The sequence below is a fragment of the Episyrphus balteatus genome, chromosome 2 (genome assembly GCF_945859705.1).
Source record: "Episyrphus balteatus chromosome 2, idEpiBalt1.1, whole genome shotgun sequence".
NCBI classification, from domain to species: Eukaryota; Metazoa; Arthropoda; class Insecta; order Diptera; family Syrphidae; genus Episyrphus; species Episyrphus balteatus.
The window spans coordinates 40,364,379-40,384,951 of NC_079135.1; the positions used below are offsets into that span (position 1 = coordinate 40,364,379).

At 28.8% G+C, this 20,573-nt stretch overlaps 2 protein-coding genes across 10 annotated transcripts in view; one reads left to right on the forward strand and one right to left on the reverse strand.

The window, feature by feature from the left end:
• Window positions 1-15,005, reverse strand: part of LOC129911293 (ribose-phosphate pyrophosphokinase 2) — a 27,966-nt gene extending 12,961 nt beyond the window's left edge. The window contains exons 1-4 of one of the 8 annotated variants that reach the window (XM_055989030.1): window positions 14,862-15,003; window positions 7,051-7,276; window positions 1,127-1,310; window positions 707-763 (exon numbers count right to left, since the gene is read on the reverse strand). In XM_055989030.1, the coding sequence (XP_055845005.1) occupies window positions 707-763; window positions 1,127-1,310; window positions 7,051-7,276; window positions 14,862-14,940 (546 nt within the window). In that variant the 5' untranslated portion in view covers window positions 14,941-15,003. Of the gene's footprint in view, window positions 1-706; window positions 764-1,126; window positions 1,311-7,050; window positions 7,277-7,338; window positions 7,519-10,149; window positions 10,258-12,719; window positions 12,739-14,861 lie in introns of those variants that run through there. The other 7 variants (XM_055989036.1, XM_055989035.1, XM_055989033.1 and 4 more) reach the window with 7 other exon arrangements.
• LOC129911298 (ubiquitin-conjugating enzyme E2-22 kDa) lies at window positions 13,943-20,547 on the forward strand. Of its 2 annotated transcripts, XM_055989043.1 has the most exons (6): window positions 13,943-14,130; window positions 14,433-14,562; window positions 15,466-15,618; window positions 19,472-19,554; window positions 19,693-19,856; window positions 19,916-20,547. In XM_055989043.1, the coding sequence occupies exons 2-6, from the start codon at window positions 14,500-14,502 to the stop codon at window positions 20,050-20,052; spliced, it is 600 nt and encodes a 199-aa protein (XP_055845018.1). In that variant the 5' UTR covers window positions 13,943-14,130; window positions 14,433-14,499; the 3' UTR covers window positions 20,053-20,547. The 2 variants fall into 2 exon arrangements, with proteins under 2 accessions (XP_055845018.1, XP_055845017.1); XM_055989042.1 differs by lacking the exon at window positions 13,943-14,130 and having other exon boundaries at window positions 14,317-14,562.
• The last annotated feature ends 26 nt before the right edge of the window (window positions 20,548-20,573 follow it).

Here is a 20,573-nt window from a genome sequence, read left to right on the forward strand (position 1 = left end):
TCCCAAAAAGTAAATACCATCAAAATTAATAAGTAAAATCACATTTTATCTTATCCCAACTACTTGAAAAAGCCTTGATTTTAAGCCATTAAATAATTGATAACAGACATTTCAAACAAATTTTAAAACATATTTTTCTTCATATCTGTACAACCTGTTGTCTATACACAAAACTCCAAAATGAGTCTTATTTTAACTATATATCGTGTATGTCTACAAAAATAATACAATGTTACTCCCTAAGCTGATTACAAAAAAATTTGCGATTGTGTGTTTTCAAGCGAAACCTGATACAATAAAGCATTTTTTACATTTTCTCAACAGTACGCATGAGTTTAAATTAAAATATATAATGTAGCCAAAACAATTTCAATCACAAAATAGCACAAAATGAGTATAACAGATAAAAAACAATTATTATTACATAAATATACCAATAGAGTATGCTATTGACACGGCCACAATAGGTTTACATATAAAATTAAAAAAAAAAATAGATCATGCAAATTTTGCCAATAAATCCCAATTACAATTTAAAAACATTTTACAATTATTTTATTTTGTTTTAATATTAATTAATATTTTTTTATTGTTTAAAAAAAACGCTTTCGAAATTTTGTACAAAATGAACAAATATGAGAACACAAATAAAAAAAGTTAGTTTTCCCCAATTTCAAATTAAATTTTATATAAAAAAAATGTATACCCTAAATTTCCAATCGTAGTTTTTCTTTTTCATCATGGGGCCCTCTTCACCACCTGTCTGTAAGGAGGCAAAAACAATTACATTCTCTGTTCGTATAGGTTTGTTTTTGGATTATAAATATTATTACTAACACAGCTTCCACATTAAGAGCATTTTAAAAGTTTAACTTATATGAAAAATATAGTAAATATATTATTATGTAGAAGAAAAAAAAAATACAATAAATAAAAATATATTTAATTCAAAAATTAAATAAAAAAAAAACTACATCAAACAAATTAAATTAAAAAAAAAAAACTTTAAATTTCTTTTATCAAATTAATAATAATTGTAAATTGCACAAACAACTGAAACCTTACACAATTAAATAATTTATTGATTAATATTGTTTTGACAAAAGACTACTACATATTTTATTACCTTATCTTTTTTGTCTTGACGGGCATAGGGAAAACAGGGGATCACAGCTGTCACACGAGATGCTGATGCAATTTTGCAGGCATTTATCATAATTAGCAGCTCCATAAGGTTATCGTTTATTTCGCCCGAACCAGACTGAATGATGTAGACATCTTCGCCTCGAACAGATTCCCCAATTTCAACGCTTTGGTAGAAATGAAATTAAAGATAAAATATTTACGGGTTAGGGATAATTTGACGTGTTAAAATGTACAGCATTTTTAACTTTATTTTGAGAGCTTGGAATTTTTCGTCAAGTTTTTGAGTTAAAGTCGTAAACACGTGTATGTTTATTATTCAGGTATAAGGTTTTTTTCTGCATTTTTTTGTTATTCAATTTATGTTACTCAATATTACAATTTTTAAAAATAATACATAGTAAAAAATTCTACTGTTGATGTTTTGGTAATTTTTCGTATCCACAAACTTAACCTCAGAGATAATTATGAAAACGAAAAGCTGAACTAAATATCAAAAGGAAACCAAAATAAGATCATAGAAAGTAGAGTAAGCTTACAGATTTTTTTCATGAAAGGATTAAAAACTGCTACGTCTTATCAGGATGACTGACGCTAAGAATTACAGGAATCTCCATCCTTTCCGACAAGTAGAAAAAGAGAAATAATTCAAAACTCTTTAACAATAACTATTTTCTACTTTCAAGTTAATAAATTTTTACGATATATTGAAAATTTTTTTCCTGAGGATTTGGATTAGAAAAAAAAGAAAAAAAAAAATAACAAAGAATGGTTCTCCAAATGAAAATTTTCTTTGCAAAACATATTATTTCAGTGATTTTCAATCGATTAGTGAAGCATTTGTTCTTTAAATACCGTTATTTATCGATTTAAAAAATTTTCCTGATCGATAACAAGCCCCTTGAGAATAGATTTTACGAACATTTTTCAAAAATCTGACGTAAAGTTATAAACCCCAGGAAATAAGTTTTTAACCGATTGCAAATTAGATGTAAGCCGATTGCAAATTAGTTTAAAATTGACTAAAAATGTAACTGTAGATAGTTAAATGTTGCATTGTCGTCTAGTTCTCAGAAAATTTCAAGTTAAAAATCCATTGCAAAATTACACCTGAGCAAACGAATAGAAAAGAAAACAGTTAAAAAAAAACGTGTTTTGTTTCAATTTGTATTTCTTAAAAACAAAATATTCGTTTAAAGATTTAATTATGCAATATTTAATGGGCTAGTCAGAATTTCCATATTTGAAAAGGTCGTAAGAGTCGTTAACGACAAAAAAAAACTTAGTCGTCCTTTTTTTTATTAACTATGTTGTACTACACGAATTACACGGCGCTACTTGTTGGTCAATGTAATCTTAGATCTCAATATTTTTACATTATAAAATGATAAATTATTGCCATATAGAGCAATTAAAAAGTTATTTGGAGAATTCCGCCCCAAAAAGAAAACATTTTAGCAATACTTATTTTAAACAAACACAATAATGCCAAAATAGAAATAAACACAGAGAAAGTTCAATGAACTATGGAAGTAGACTGTTCACATTAAAGTCAAGTCATTATTATTTGTAGAGAAGTTCTGAAATGTAGTCAATCAAGAAATATTTGTTTAATTTATTTATTTATTTTTGAAATTTAATTCATAACAATGAAATAATTGGTATAATTGAATTTTTGTACCTACTGCTAAACAAACATTTATCAAAAATGGAACAGAGTAATGCAACAACATGCAATAAATTGAATAATGTATCTATTTTCCTTAAAAAGAAACACACACATTTCCTTTCCATATTATTTCATTATTTGCATTTGAATATTCGTCATTGGAGTAATAGTTGATATTTACTGAAGTATTTCAAATACACAGTATCTTATCACTTGCAAGCCATCCGATAGGGAAGTATATTATTTATTCAAAGTAATCACTAAACAGATACAATGTGCATTTGTTTTCTAAATGTTTGACTTGACGAAATGAAAACAACGTGCATTGCGTGCATGTATACTTCCTAACTGTGATCAATTCTAAGGGCTTTAGAATGCGGTTAACCACAGCTGGTTTTCTTAAAGATTCTGCTATCAATTTTATGTTTACGCTTGTTAGTATAGAATACAAGTGTATCAACCTCACCCATAAGCATTATAAAAATGATGTAATCCTAGAATAACAAACAGTTATATTTTATATGCACATTTCTTGAACTATTTAAGTAATAATATATTATAATAGTGTAAATTAATGAGACTTTTTATATATCAACATATTTTTTTAATGCACTTTGAAGTACTTTCGCAAAAATGTTTTTGGCAACTATTGTTCGCAATTATTTTCATTTATGTTTTTGAACTTTAATGCTGGCCTTAAGAGCCCGCATACACAATAGTTTAGTCGGGTTGGGTTACTTTTGTGCGCACAGTCAGCCGACTAAATAATGGAGTAGTAGAAATATTTAGTTTGAAGGAAATTGTTTAGCACAACAAACTTTCCTTTCGATCGTTCCTACTTTTTAATCGGCCGATATTTAATCGTTGTAGTGTGCGCTCTTTCATACATTTTTACATTCTTTAAGAAACCGACTAAACTGTCGGCTGATAAAAAAATTTGTAAAAGCTCATATCGATTTTCTTTTGAAACAAAAATATTCTAGATTGGTGACCCAATAAACCTTTTATATGCATCATGACCGGTGAGTGGTTGAAACCTATATTGCTAGACATACAATTAAAATATGAACGCATTCTAATAGATACTGTTAGAGCCCCGTGCATTACAGACTTTAATCGGCATATTGTTGGGACTAGTGGGCGATACTCGTTTGTTTGTAGGAAATTGTGTATCACAACAATCTTTTTTTTATCGGCCGATACTTAACCGTCATAGTGTGCACACTCATACATTTTCATACTGATTAAGAGCCTGATTAAAGCGCCGTTAGAAAGGTTGTAGTGTGCGGGGGCTCTTGAGTAATTGAAACGTCGAGTTAGGGATATTAAAGGGATCAATTTTAAAGTGGTTGCAGCCATTTCGTCGATCAAATCTTTTATTATTGATTCTGAGAGTTCTTCAAGATATCGATAAAAAAAACTTTTCTAAGTTATTAGGTCGTCGTTTTGACAATAGCAAAATAGAAAAAGAGAAACCCTGGAATGTGTTATGGCGATTGAAACTCTTCTAAATATATTTGTTTTTCTTGTCAAATAATTTGGTTGAAACTCTAAATATCGTTCAAACAAAAAATATAAAAGCGATAAAAATATCAAAATTGAAGCAATAAAAGCAATAAAAGGACAAAACATTGTCTTTTAGCCCTATTCAAAACAGTTTTATCAGGTAAATACATTATTTACCGTTATGGCGGTTATTTGGCTTTGAAAAATATTCTAATTAAAATCAACTGATATTGGTTTGCGACGAACTTCTAGACTTTAACAACTCCATAAAACTAATCTAATGTACTTTCATACGTATGTATATAATTGATTTCACATTATTATTTGTGTCTGTATGATTGATGGACTAAATTAACGAAATCAATTAGCAAGTATCTACAAAAAGTTATGTTATGTAGAAACATAGCTTAATTTTTTTTTTTTCTTTTTAAACTAAAAATCACATGCATGATAAAAGTGAAAAAAAACCATAATCAACCCCACTTAGCCCATATCTTTCGCCTTCAAAACAAGCTTTTGATGACAGAATTTCAAAATTTTAAACTTAACTTCGAATTCTTTGTCTTGAACCGCGTTCAAATGAACAAATTTCTCTGCAATTCATTGAGGTTTGCAAAGTATTTTAAAGTAAAGATTGCATTGAATGCAATTTTTCTATAGAGAAAGTGTCGACATAGTTTTTGTTTTGTGACAGATTTCGAAAAAAACCATAGCCGAGAAGTTAATCGGAGTTTTCTAAGATCATGATCATGACATCTTAATCGAAATCATAGCTTCGTCACAAAAATCTTTTCATCAACTACAGAAATATTATAGGTAGGACTTCTAAAAGCGCCCAGCCTCATTCTAATTAAATATGTTATCATTTAAGCTTATCTTTAATAAAATATGTAAGTCAACATGTTTTTAATTTTAATTGCAGAACTTTATAGAATAGAAAGAATATTATTATTTTTTCTATTTTTACTCATTTCGAGAGATAACAACAAAAGGCATCATCATCAACAATTTGAGACATCATTTAAAAATTAAAAAAAAAAAACAAAAAAAAAACTACAGATGATAACAAATAATCTACAAAAATAGAATAACATTTATAATTCCATTAGATTCCCTTGAAATATTTTGTGTTTTATTTAAATTCTTATTATTATTTCCCTTGGGCGAACATGAATAAATTAAATTCTCAAGTATAGTTTTAGTTGGTTTAACTTTAAGAAAGACGTACATAGGTACATATTGAAATGACAACAACTGCCAATACAAATCAACATTCATTATAGGCGAATTGCCAATAATAAATTAAAATAATACAATACAATAACTGGCGGTCACGAACATCAGAATATAGCACGATAGAAGCACCAAGAAACATCTTCTAAGAAGTAAATAAAAAGGGAATAATTTCAGTTACACCTCTCTCTTTCTCTCTCCTTTTCTCTATCTCTCTTTGTCTTTTTGTGTTTAAAAAATTGTTTTGCAAAAACGCATATTAATATTTTTTTTACAAAAAAGTACAGATTGATACCTGTTTTCTAGCAAAGGACAAACATCATTAGGATATACCTATAGGTAGACAAATAGAGGTAGACCTTAAATAGAAGATAAATTATAAATTTTTCTTCAAGCGCTCCTTCCCACGTGGATTCTATTCATTTTACAACAACATACCTACTACCTACCTACAAGGCATACACATTCGACATCAAAACAGCTGACAATGTGCCACCACGAGGTTAAGAATACATACCACCAAGCTACAACATACAAAAACAACACAAAATGCCTCAGGAATGGAAAGTTTTAAAATAAAACAATGAATCTCTTGCCCCTTTATTAGGCACAAAATCAATTGAATTCCGGTTAATTTTAGGAACTCTAAGCAAAAATTCATAGGCAATTCATCTGGTTTCATCTAACAATAAGACGACGACACACGGCATACTCTCAAAACACCACCAAAAAAAATAGATTCACCATCTTATGCGAAGAACGAAATAATTGAAAATATTGAAGGTATCTCAACAAATTGAGATTGAGAGTATAAAATTGGTTGGTGTGAGTATGAGTGCGTCAAATAGACATGAGAATACTGACACTGAGACTGAGGGCAACAAAAAAAAAAATAAAAAATAAATTTAATTAAAGAACACTTGTTTGTGATTTCTTTATCTCTTGCTTGCCTGCTTGTGCCTCCTCCCTTTTGAACAAACTCAACTGGGAATGGCTAGGCTAGGTGGTGCAATTTCATGGACAGGAAAAAACGTGACAGCAACAAAATATCGTACAGTCACTTAAGTAGAGAGTCTCCATAACCTTAAATTTTGTAATATTTTTCTTCACCTCACATGCTTCCGAAACGAAACACAAATTAGAATTTTTTGTTAAATAAATAACATCACTGTCCTTAAACAATTCCAAATTGAATATTTAAATTCGTTGACATGTTGTTTTATTATATTGTTTTTTCCTATAATTTTATATTAAATCGATAGTTGATGTAGTTGATTGATAGTTGTGTTGCTTTGCAATTAAGTTATGTCACATTTTCTGTAGGTATTCACTGAGTAGTTAGAAATATTTTCTTAGGACAAAGGGAAAAAAAAGAAAGAACAAAAAAGACGAAGAAAACCCCACGAACAAGAGAGAACACTTTAATTAAATTGCGTTTGTAAAAAATTAAAATCACTTTTTTTTTTCTGGAGTATGTAGAATTAATATTAGGTACTTACCATGTTTCCAAATTGCTGAATTTCTTTGTAACGACTTTTCCCAAATCAATGCCTAGCCTATCGACAATCCGTTGGGCCAAATCAGGATGAGAGGTACCCGAAAACACTTTTATGTTTGGCATTCTGGAGTGTAATAAGTTCCTATTACCAGCCTGTTTCTCCAAATTGTCGCGAATCAAACTTTTAGCGCGTATCGGATTAGCAGATCGAACTGGCATCACACAATCTACGGGTAGAAGTTTTTATTATTTTTACTTTTGATTCTTCATTGAATGAAAAAATTTTTACACAATAAAATGTATTATTTTATGTTTATGTGTGCGACACCCACCAAGCTCACCAACCATCAAGCAGTGCTCAGTGTTGTTGTTTGCAGCAGCAATACACCAACATAATTAAACATTAAATAGACTTGTATTTGGATTTTGAGTTGAGTTCGCTTCGCTCGCAGTTAATTGTGCTTGGCTTGATGATGTGCAAAATCGATGAGAACACGTCGAAAATGAAAAAAAAAAAATTGAGAATTGAACAAAATGAGAACGAAAACGAGAACAACGGAGAGATTTCTTACAAGTATTCTGGATTCTACAGTTCTAGAGTAGTTCTACACAGTCTTTACACTGAGAGAATGTTTATTATTATCAAAAAAGAGTGAGCGCAGAACAATCAGTCCAATACAAGTACGTTTTCTATGAGGAGAACCGTTTTATTTAAATAGAGTTGATTTGGTTATTAAAGTTTAGGTGTATGTGTTGAATTAAATAATAAAACATTAATTGAATTATGTAGATCATTACTGAGCATTGCCACATTTTAAAAATATTAAATTGAAAAATTTTTTAATACATAATTCAAATTTGAAGAGAGGTTCACATATTTTTTTTTACCTTGTCGTAGAAACGTACTACACTTTTGTAAAGTCTGCATGATTACGATAGCTTAGTCAGTTTATACAAAAAGGTCGGCCGGGTTAGTCCGTCTGTCTGTTTGTATAAGCTTTTTCTTTTTCGAAACTCTAGAGGTTTTGAAAATTATTTTTTTATGGATCATATACTATTTTGGGCTTACATAGTTTTTATATAAAACCAAACTTAAATTTTTGGATTCAAAAATAAATATATTACTATAAAATGGCATGCCAAATTTATTAATTTTTTTTATAAAAGTTTTTTTTAAAACGTTTTTGAAATTTTTGTTCTGACATTGCATCTTAATAAAAGAAATTAAGTTATGTACATACTTGTTTTGGTGTACAATTTAATTGTCATGTTATTTTTCCTTTGAAGAACGAATTTTACCAATTGTGTATAAGAAGTGTTAAACATTTTAGCAATTTGAATTCTAAGAGCTAGTTTGTGCGACATAGTCGTGCTTTTTATTTAAATTTTTATTGACACCCAGGCTCGAAAGTGAATTGAAAACAAAATTCAATTCCGATTGAAATGCAATGGCATTTTATTTCTCTTGTTTTCGAAACTGTTGTAATCTGTATTTGTAATTTCTCTTAAAATATTTCTCTTGATAGGTGGAAAATATTATCATAAGTAATGTTAAAAATTGTTTTCATAATTATTTAAACACTGTTTTAAATACTTTTGACCACGAAACAAAGCATGCCATTTGATTTGTTGTATGCAAAGGAATTTTTATTAAAACAAATTGAAAATCCTAGAGCCGTTTTAAAAAAATTATTTTTTAGATATAAAAATGTTCTGACATTAATAACGATCAAAATCTTAGTACCGTTAGTTTGGGCTTTAAAAAAATCAATTTGAGAGGATCATCCACAACTGTACTTTCCTAAATTTCGCTTCCGTAGTTTAGGCTGTAGCTCAACTTAAGGTAATTTTCGAGATATAGAATTTTCGAAAAAAAACAATTGGATTTTTTCACCTCAAATGTATTTTTTGTTTAAAAATATAAATTTTGTTTGGGGTAAGGAAATATCATTTAATAGTAATAAGTTATAGCGTTCTTTAAATACTACGATTTTTTTTTAAATTGAAATTCTTCGTTAAAACAAATTGAAGCAGTATTAAAAACTGTAGTTCTTCACAGCCATTTTCGAAATAAAATTTATGGGACTGATTTATAGAAAAATTAGTCACTACGTCGAAAAAAAACTAACTAAATCGGTAAAAATGTGTGTTACGAAGCGATTTGTATGTTATGTTTGATAAACGCTTTTTAATCTTAAAGGAATATTGTCGCACATATGTGCATTTAAATTTTTTTATTACTTATTAACAAACTGCGTTATAACACTGAGTCAGTATTTAGTTCGGTTGAGTCTTAAGTCTTTTAATACCAGTAAACTATTTAATTCTTTTGACTGCAATACTTTGAGTCTATGTTCAACGTATTTTCAGCAAATGGCCCTTAAAATATTAACAATTTCTTATAAAACTAGCTTTAAGTGTTATCTTAAAATTGTACGAAGTGAAAATTAACTTTCTTTTAGAATAAAAAAGAAGAAATCATTTATCTACATCTACATAATTACAATTTTCTGAAATACTTTTATCTTCTTTTCAATGAAACACTTTGAAAAACGTTCCTATATTGAATATGGCAATACTATTAAAATAACGTGCTCATAGCTTTTTTGTTTGGCAAACAGTGTCACCGCATTGGAGACTTCTGATAAAATATTTGCGTACACACATATGTACATTTATTCACACGTAGTACATTCTGACGTTCTCTGAAAAGTTCACCGAATGCTATCTTCTATGATGCGTTTATGTTCATTCTCAAACAAATAGTCAAGTTTTAGAAAATTTTTGATAACAAATAATAAAATGCTAACCATGGAAATCTTTTTATAAAAATACATTTGTTGTTTTCATTTTGGAATTTCGAACAATTGACGTATGTAGATTTTCTGTATTCTTAATCAAAGCCATGTGCGCAAGTACTAACAAACAAATGATATAGTTGTTGTTTGTAAGAAAAATCGAATCAACAACAAATAAATTGAAATTGATAGCAACAACAAAAATCGTATGAGCTTGGTGTACGCATATTTTTTTTTTTTTTAACAAAATATTTAAATGTTTATACCATTTGAGTTCTTAGATTTATTTATTTTAAACTTACACAAATTATTCACTTTAAACCCACACGCACTTCAGCACAATAAACTCAAGATACTTCTGAAAGAAAGCACGAGTTGCTACAAACTAAATGAAGTTGTTTGTTAGGATTAAGCATAAAGTAAAATGTATAACTGAAAGATACATTTGCACTCAAGTCATTTGTTGCAGGCCTGCCAGGAATTCAAGTTAATTTTTTTTTGTTATTGCATTTTATTTGTGTGTGTCCACCTTTTTTTTTTGTTCAGAATAGGATGGGAACTGGGAGTCATAAAAGAAAATGTCCTTGAAATAACCTCTAGTTGCTGTTTTTACACACTGATATTAAGACCATTGACCTGACTTCAGAATAGAATTGGTAGGTTTATTTTCCTTTTATAATTATTTCCTGGAAAATGTATAAGTTATACCTGTTCCTGTTAAGGTAGCAATGGTGTACATGAAAAAGTAGAAATTATAATTGATGTCCGCCTGTTAATTTCTAAGTCTTAAAGAAAAATGAAGATGTGACGAATGTTAAATGAAGATTTTAAACTTTTATTTTGTTGTTTTGAGTTTTTAATAGCTATCATTTTTTTTAGTTATAAAAGAACTAAAATTATTTAATATTGAACTGCAAATTAGTAGCTTGATGCTTGAGGCGATAAGAAATCTTTATAAAACTAATAAGTTGTACTTAAATATGTTTTTTTACATTTACACGAGAATATTAACTTTAAATTTTGGACACAAATTTTACCTACTTTTATCAAGATTTTTTTAATTCAGTTCAATTCAATTTCTTGTATTTCTTGTATGACAAAGAATGTTTTGAAAAAAATTAACCATTTTTAAGAAATTACATTGTGACAAAAAAGAAGGTTAAAAAATTTACGCGGAAGGAGACCTAGCACGTTTTTTAGAGCTTGGTGCACTGACTACAAAACGGTATGCAAAAATTGGGTTACATTCTCAAAATCTGTAACTAGGGCCCAAAAAGGATTTGTTGAACCTTCATCAAAAAATCTAGTCTTGTAAAATTTTAATTCTTGTACTGTTGTTTTAAACAATTTTTTCAAAACAACACACTGTTCCCAAAAGTATATTCTAAAATAATATTTATTTCGGAACCAAGTGAGGACTGAAAAATGCAAAAATATAGAACTACATTATCTGTTAGCTCTGCCTTTGATTCTTAAATTGGTGAACATTTAAAGATGATAGACTTTTGAAGGCGAAGTTCTAATAAACCGTTTTCAGGCCCTAAGGCTAAATTTTTGGGGTGTAATGTTTATATTTTGAGTGTCAAACAGTGTTATTAACGACATACAAAAAAATTAAAGAAAATTCATCATAAAAAAAAAAACAAAATTATTTTTTAAAGATATCGATTTTCTGTTTGTTCTTTTTTTTTTTAATATAATATAACGGTTACTTAAACGCTTGAATAAAAAAATTCTGGTTGAAATTAGTTGAGTCGTTTAGAAGATAGTCTAGGTCTAGGTATGTAGGCATGTACATATTTTTTTTTTTTTATTCATTCGGAAGCAGATATTTTCGGATCAAAGTCTCAAAATAAGTTGTGGTTTATAGATATGAGTTCACAACGAACAGGCTAATGCATTCTGTTAACAAAATTTCAAATTTATTTTTCTAAGATTTTCGAAAAAAAAAACAAGGGGAAGGGGTACCCCTTCCGCATTTTCAAAAATTTCCTCCAAATCTATCGAGTAAGACATCAAAAGAAAGGTCTCTTTAAGCTCTATTTGTAAATGAAAACCAAAAGTTTCCTGGAGGTCTAAAAGAACAGACCACAGTGGTCTGGTTCAGTACTGGGTTACCACAAAAACACGGCTTTTATGTTCTTAACGCTTTTTCAAGACTAAGTATTTAAAAAGTAACTTCAAAAATGGGCTTCATAAAGTATACGTTTTAGTCTTGGGTTTTTTAAGTCTTGGGTGCTTTCATAAATGCATGGTTGCGCAAGTCTGACGAATGCAAAGCTTTCATTAATGCAAATGACAAATGTCAGGTGTTCATAAATGTTAAACGCAAATATTTGCAGCGCAAATGTGCAAATGAAAAAATTCCCATGCGCAATGAATTTAAACTTGAAGAAAGAAGGAACATGACGTAAAAAATGATACAGCTTTCCAATTCTATCAAAATTTTGAATGGAAATTCATAATTCAAGTCAAACTAACAAAAATAACCGCGAATTTCTTGCATATAATAAATTTGTAAACATTTGGAATAATGTTTAAAAAAAAAGATTTTTTTTTCTTAAAGGATGGAATTGGTTTATTTTGAAGAAGAGGCTGAATTGAAAAAAATTTGTGATTTTGACCCTTCCACAACCGATTACTTAAAATAAATAAAATCTTTAGAACTATCTTTGTTGTTGTGTTAAGTGTAAGTTTTACAAAGCTGAGTTCTAAGTACCAATGCTCTTGTCTTCGAGACTTAAAATATTGGCTTCGAATTCTTTAAATTGCGAAAGAAGGAACTCATCAAGTCCAAAAATAAAGATATCATTCATTATTTTATAGTGAATAAGTGAAATAGTTCATCTTTCGATATTTGCAAGCAACTTACCATTTACATGTATTCCTTCTATAAGTTTTGATGAAAAAGATGTAATTTGTATTTTACTGATATTGAAGAAAATAAATGATATTAATTAAAATGGATTAAAATTTTCTTAAATCCACATTTCATAAAATTTGTTTATTTATTTTTTATAAAGCGAAAACAAAAATGAAAGACTCGGCGCAATCTTTTTTTACCGTAATATTTGAAAACGTTCAGTTCCAAATTTTAAATTTCAGTTGCAGTTCAGAGCGTTCAGATACAAAACCATGCATGTGTGGGTGTGTCTGATGTTTGGTATCGTCAACACTTGTTTTGAAAAATATTCGTACCCAAAAATTAAAAAAGGTGATTTTTGGTTTTGTGTAAGTTTAAGATTTTGGTTTAATAAACCAATTCTATACTAAACACAAAGTAACTAACTGAGCTTATGAGAAAAAAAATTATTTTTGTACTTTTACTAATGTACCACATGTGCCACACCGGTAGTGGTACAGGTAATTGTATGAAAAAATTCGAAACTGGAACATCAATAGCAGTTTTTTATTATCCCATTTGATCCATATAGATTATAAATTAACACGTGTTATAACAACTACATGAGATCTTGCTTTTCATCAGGATCACGATTCATGATCGCAAGATCTCATGTAGTTGTTGTTATATACGTGTTAATTAATGATCTATATGGATCAAGTGGGAGTTTTTTTCATGCCAGTACCCGTACCGCCATACCCTACTAACAATTTTGCTTCTATAATGCTTTACAGAAGCAACAATTGCATCTGTAAAGCTTGATAGAACCAAAACTGTTTGTCGGGTATGTATCCCTACAGAATAAATTTCGGTGTGGTCATTCCTTAAGGATATTCTAAATTGAAGATATAGCTTCAGTTTAACTCTGGTTCAAATAAACATCATTTCTATCAACTATTCGTTAGTAAAAAAAGGAAAAGGAAAAAATCTATTGCAAAATGATTTTGAATTTCGCCTGTATTTGTGTAAATATCATTGGACTTTTCTCATACTCCCTATTCTTAATTATTTCTAAATTCGAATTGCTCTTAACTTTCAAATAAAAAACTACATAAAAATTAATTAAAAAAATTTTCATGGAACCCTTTCATCAATACCCCCAATTTCTTCTCTGAACGATACCAACTTAACGAATAAAATCAACTCAACGAAAATCAGCAAAATTTCAAGTGACACAGATTTGACAGTTCACCATCACCATAGGACATCTCTCTCATTGCGAAAAAGCACCTTATCACTAAAGTCAAGTTAGAAAAAGATAGTTAGAAAACATAAAAATTTTGTGCAAAATTTTACCAACAAAAAAAATATATAATTTAACAAATATTTAGTTCTCGTGTACATTGTTCCGTTTTATTTTTAACAAAAAAAAAAAACCCAGGTATAACAAAATAATTGTTAAAACAAAATATTACTAATATTTTCATTTATTAAAAAGATAATAGAAAAGAATCAAATTTAATTTACTGCAACCATACACGAATATTAACCAAAATTTTGACGTTTCTTTCGTTCGCGCAACAATGAGAGATATATTTTTATAGAATGCATAAATAAATGAGTACTGTTTTTCTTGTATTAGTCCCGTTCCCGTCTCTTCATATTAATTTAAACAGAAGAAAAAAAAACTAAATTCATTTAAAAAATTCACATTTTATTAAAAAAAACATAAATTTTGCATAGGTCACTTTTTATCAATTAAAATCGTTACACCACAGAGGAGAATAATCAACGACAAAAATTAATCAGAATGGCTGATATGGCAGTATCCCGCATCAAAAGGGAATTCAAAGAAGTTATGCGAAGCGATGAGGTAAGTTTCCTTTCCTTTCCCAATTCAATAATGAACTTTTTTTAAATCAAATCAATCGAAAAATAACACAAATATTTTCCCTTTTTGAACTCTTAAAACATTAAACAACAAATCATTAAAAAAATCCGGCTAAATCATTTTAACCTTAAAAAGTTGCACCTTTCTATTATTTTTTTGCACCACTTTTTTTTTGTATTGCCTTTGCCTTCTCGGCATAACACTACAACAGGCTTTACGTAAACATTAAACAAATAATCAAAAAATTATAATAAAACACCGAAATATTGACAACTACTTGCCGGAATTTGATGAATCTGCTGCTCCTCCAGAAGAAGCATTATTATGTTCTCCTAGGTCACTTGATTTGGTGCAATTCATTGCCAATTTACACACAGTTTTTGCACCACGAAAATATATCAATTTGTTAAACACTCTAAAGTCTATTAGTTTGATGTTAGATAAATATTTTGTAAACTACAATATTGTTTTTGCTTGAATGTCTTTTTTTGATGAAAACTGTGGCACTATTCTAAATTTAGAATAAAATCAATAGGTGAGGAAAATAATGCTCTCATATTTTGTATATAACAGACGGAAGTTTTTGTTTTTCTTTATTTTTCATTCAGCTGCTAGAGGTACTTCTGCTGCTGCTGCTGTTTGTTTTTATTTTTATAGCAAATTTAATTACACTCTGACCTGCAAACTGGCAATGGCAAAGTTTTGTCGATAAGAAATTTATAAAGCATTTTTGGGTATACATCCATTTGATTAAATCTGTATTTCTGTAGGTAGTGATTGTATATTTTTATTTTGTAAACAATGTATTTTTTAGCAATTTTAAACATTAATTGCCGGTAAAGAATTTTTTTTTTAATTTTTTGTTTGTTTCTTTTTTTTTTGCAGATAGTTCAATGTTCAATTAAAATTGAATTAATCCATGATGATTGGACACAATTGAAGGGAGAAATTGCTGGACCGCCAGACACACCTTATGAGGGTGGCAAATTTATTCTTGAGATTAAAGTGCCCGAAACTTATCCATTCAATCCGCCCAAGGTAAATTTTTTTTTTAATTTTCAAAATTATTGTTCTTACACTATTTAAGGAATGAACAGAAAGTGATGCTCAAATTCAATAAGAGTATTATTTGTGAGATCGTATTAATTATTTGAGAAATTCAAACAAATGTTTCTTATAATATTTTTGATAACGATCTGGGTTAGAAAATTAACCCCTTGTAGCCCCATGTGACATTTCTGTAACAAACCGAAAAAGATCGCCCAAAAGCAGAATAAAACATATTTTTATTCTTTTAAAGCTTCTTACATAATCTTTAAGAATTGCTTTATCGAAATAATGCGCCATATTTCAAATAAATAGCACCAATAGTTTTTAATTGGCAGTTAATGTTGAAAGTTCGGCTTTTTTGGAAAACAAGCAAATTTATGTATGTAAAAACTATGAAATTCAGAAAAAATATTTTTCGTGCATAAACTAACGGGGTTTTATTTTTGGATTTTAGGAATGCGCCTAAAAATAAATATTAGATAGCTTTTTGTTTGAATTTTTGCATTTATATACAAAATTAAATTATTTTAACTTTTTTTTTTACTGCGTAAATTTCGAAATAACTAAGCAAATAATGAATTTATTGAATTTTAAAAAAATACGTGTTTTATAATAGCTAAAGCCCTTTCGATTTACATTATTAATTTTAAAATTTACGATGTTGGGTTACAAGGGGTTAATTAGGACATTATATAAAATTCAAAATAAAATAAAAATGTTTTTTTTAAATATGAATAGCGAAAGATGAACATTTTGTTATAATTTAAGCACGTAGCGTATTATTTGAATGTACATCTTTTACTCTAGCCTGTTTGAACGAACACAATACGGCTAACTTAAGGATTACTATTCATTTTTATGTTAAGTTCAGTATTTTAAATAAATTTTTTTTAAATAATTATTAAGATTGATAACATTTTGCATTATTAGCCAACTCATGTCGAATTCATTTAAAAAAAAGTCGATTTAAAATCGGTTTTTTGTTAGTTTTATTTAATACTCAGTTTTATTTAATATTTAAACAAATAAAGTAAATAATTTTAATTTTTAAGCGTTCCTATTTACATACATATATGTTTTGTGACCAAACTATTTTTCGTTCAAGAATAAGATTATTTCGAGTTGTGTCTTTAGTGTACTTAAGGGGTTATATCTAGTTGTAAGTGCAAAAAAAAACTTCTTTTTTGTGGATTTTTTGCGAAGAGGCATTAAATTATACAAACATAAAGAATACATATCCATATAGCGAATTTAATGTATTAAAAGAATTGTGTATTTAAAAAAATATTGGGTTCCGTTATTTTTGTAGTAGATCTCCTAGACGACCTCCAAGAAAAAGGTGTCTGGCGGTGAGCAAGATATCTCTGATCCAAGTCACTTAAAATTAAAAAAAAAAACCAAAAGATTCATTTTCAGGATAGACGAATGCAGGTAATGAACGAAGGAATAGTCAAAATTTTGATTTTTGACAAAATGGCGGCTTCCCAAAGAAAAAATCGTTTTTTTTTCACGAAAATTTATACTTTAAAGTGGCTTAAAAAATCGAATTATTAACAAAAACCTTTTGCCTTTTCATTACCTGACAAAAGTATCTAAGAAAATTGTGTAAAAATTTCAAGCCGATTACTTCAGCCGTTTCGGAGAAATTTTGCTCACCGCCAGACACCTTTTTCTTGGAGGTCGTATAGGAGATCTACTACAAAAATAACGGAACCCAATATTTTTTTAAATACACAGCGAATTCTTTTAATACATTAAATTTGCTATATGGATATTTTTTCATTATATGTATATAATTTAATGCCTCTTCACAAAAAATCCACAAAAAAGAAGGTTTTTTTTATCACTTACAACTAGATATAACCCCTAAACTCATTTTCGAAAAAAAATGCACCTGTTTTCACTAGAGCCCAAATGAGATAATTTCGTAAATGAGGTCAGTTCAGATTTCAAATTCAATTTTTTTTCTATAGAATTTGACATTCGAAATGAGATAATTTGCGTTATTATCTCATTTGGGCTCTAGTGAAAACAGGCTATTATGCTGTTATGATCAAACACCATAGATAACATGCTCGAAACAATGTTGACACGTAAGACGCATTGAGATTGATTTTAATTCGATTTTTTTTTTTGTTCAAAGGAATTCGACACAAGCTTCTACGATATCAACAGCTCAAATAATATATCAACTAATTTTGTCAATTTTTTTCGAGGTTCAGCTGCATGAACTTATCGTAAAAATGAGAACGATTAAATCGAATTTCATAAATTTTATTTTAATACTAGCCGACCCGGCAGACGTTGTTCTGCATATATTGATTTCTAACCTGTATTTAGAATATTGGCTGTAAATGGGCAGGTTCAGAAACGTTAGGGACTAAATATTTAGGTAATTTCTCGGTCTCTGATTAGTCAACTGTCAGAAAAAATCCTTCCAATTTAGGTAATTTTATTGGAAAGCTAGCTGGAAAGTTAGGCAAGAAATTTTTCCCTAAACATTTAGGAAAGTTTATTTTGTCAACTTGACAACTGATTGTTTTTAATTATAGAATTTCGTTAACAGAATTAAATTTATTTGTGTGAAAAACGAGTAAAATGTGCATTATCGGTTATAATTTAATTATTAAAAATGAAGTGAAATTTGGTGTCTGCCCCATGCGATCTATAAATTGTTAAGTAAATTTCGAAATTTGACAATAACATCACATCCAAACTAATTTAGGGAATTTACTCAAATTTCCGTTCAGAAAATGACGTTGCCTAAATATCTAGTCCCTAATATTTCCTGAACGTGCCCAATATAATAATAAAATGGAAGCTTTAAAAAAATGTTTTGATTTGACGCTGAAATACATATTTAATGGTTTCGTAATTTCTGTTATTTTAGTTACATTTCTATGCCCTAAAGCTTACTAACCGATTACAGAAGATTGGAATTCAGCTGTCAATTGTAACAAATAACCTTAATCGGTTCCACCACAGAGTTTTAAGAGTTTAAAAAAAAAAAACAAATTGCTGAAGTCATTTTTCTGTCAATGTGGAAATTAATTGATAGTTTGAAATAAATCCAATGTTTTCCATTTAAAATGATTTTTAATCAAATTTTTGTTCAACTTGGTCCCGCATATGTCAAAAATCTGCGCAGCATGAAGTCAAAAGTTAAAGTTTACTCTGCGTGTGCTTCATCAGCATCAGCTTCAACTTCGCATTGTAGCGTTTTGTATTTCTTTCGTACTATTCAACTTTGACAGTACCACATTTTCAGCTTCACCATTGTGTTCACCCAGTAACTCTGGTTTTCATAACCGTTTTTTAGGGTCCAATAATCATGCAACTGATATAAACAAATGTACGGTCGTTAAAATTTTGTGAATCCTACAAGAGAGAACAAAATCGGCCTTATTGTCCAAACAATTTGGTGTTCATATTTTCTACAATAAATTGTTGGGGGTTATAATGAGTCGAATGAAAAAAAAACTTAATAATTTAACTGCTGCTTAAAATAAAGATAACTTTATTTGAAAAAAAAAAAACATGGACATAAAAAAAGATGATTATAACCTGAAGAATATAAAATTGCCAAAAGGATGTATCTTATACAAAATTGAGTTTTGTTCGGTTTTGTAAGAGGGTTTTAAAACTGCTTCTCATTTAGAGTTGAGCAAAATAGAACTCTTTTTGGATTGGACCTTGACATTAGAAATTTGTAAAATATGAATTCGAAAATATCTCAATAAAGCATTCTCTTTTAAAAGAGGTTAGTTTGCATAAACTTGCTTTTAAATTTAACTAATAATCAAATTTTATTTATTCATAATTGCTTCTCCTTTTTTCTAAGGTTCGATTCATAACAAAAATCTGGCATCCCAACATATCTTCTGTGACCGGAGCTATTTGTCTGGATATATTGAAAGACAACTGGTTAGTATTGTAACATTGTAATATTATAATATCTTTTCATAAGATTAATTAGCAATTTTTGTGTTGCTTTTTTAAATCCAAAACCAAATTTAATTCATTAATTAAACACTTACTTTTTTTCATATTTGTGATAACTAGGGCGGCAGCGATGACTCTACGGACAGTTCTACTTTCGTTGCAAGCATTATTAGCTGCGGCTGAGCCAGACGATCCTCAAGATGCAGTTGTAGCTTCACAATATAAAGAAAACCACCCTCTTTTTGAAATAACTGCAAGGCATTGGACAAATGCATATGCTGGAGGTAAAGTCGCAAACAAACATTCAATTGTGAAACGTGATCATGTTCTGTCTTTTTTGCAGGACCCCATAAATTTACTGATATTGATGCTAAAATTCAACGTCTCAAAGACATGGGTATAGACGAACATGATGCCCGAGCTGTATTATCAAAAGAAAACTGGGATCTAGAAAAAGCAACTGAATATTTATTTAGATAGCTCGACAAAAAAGGTTTTAAAAAAAGCAACACATCATGTTCAACGTAAAAAATGACTTCAAAAATAGAACACGAACAACTCCATTTCTCTTCAAACAGGAACTTAAAAAGCAAATCCTGTTATTTATTATGATAATTAATTAATTTACTGTCTTATTTGCTAAACTAATTTTGTTTTTTGTATTTTTAAATCCCCAAAAATTGATTTTTTTAAATGTTATCGTTATTGTTGAGGTGAAACCGAAAAGTGTTATACAAAATGTTTTTTTATTTAAAACTTTCAGCTTAAAAATAAAAACCCATAGTACCTATCTTTAGAAAAAAAAAATACAGTAATTACCGCTGAACAACAGTGAAAATACTCTGAGTATAGAACGGCTTTCAAGTGATTTTGTCTATCATTTTCGTTTTGCAAATAAAAATAGATAATTCTTGTGCTAAACATTTCTAAGCACATTAAACATAATAATAATATTGAAAAATATACAAAAACGCATTTAGTTTATTTTTTTTTTTTTGTGA

What these genes read in the sequence shown, in the direction of transcription:
- LOC129911298 (XM_055989043.1), top strand. Translation starts at nt 14,500, where the DNA reads ATGGCTGATATGGCAGTATCCCGCATCAAAAGGGAATTCAAAGAAGTT. An exon ending in ATCCATTCAATCCGCCCAAG is followed by an intron (nt 15,619 to 19,471) that starts GTAAATTTTTTT and finishes CTTTTTTCTAAG; the next exon opens with GTTCGATTCATAACAAAAAT. An exon ending in GACAAATGCATATGCTGGAG is followed by an intron (nt 19,857 to 19,915) that starts GTAAAGTCGCAA and finishes TCTTTTTTGCAG; the next exon opens with GACCCCATAAATTTACTGAT.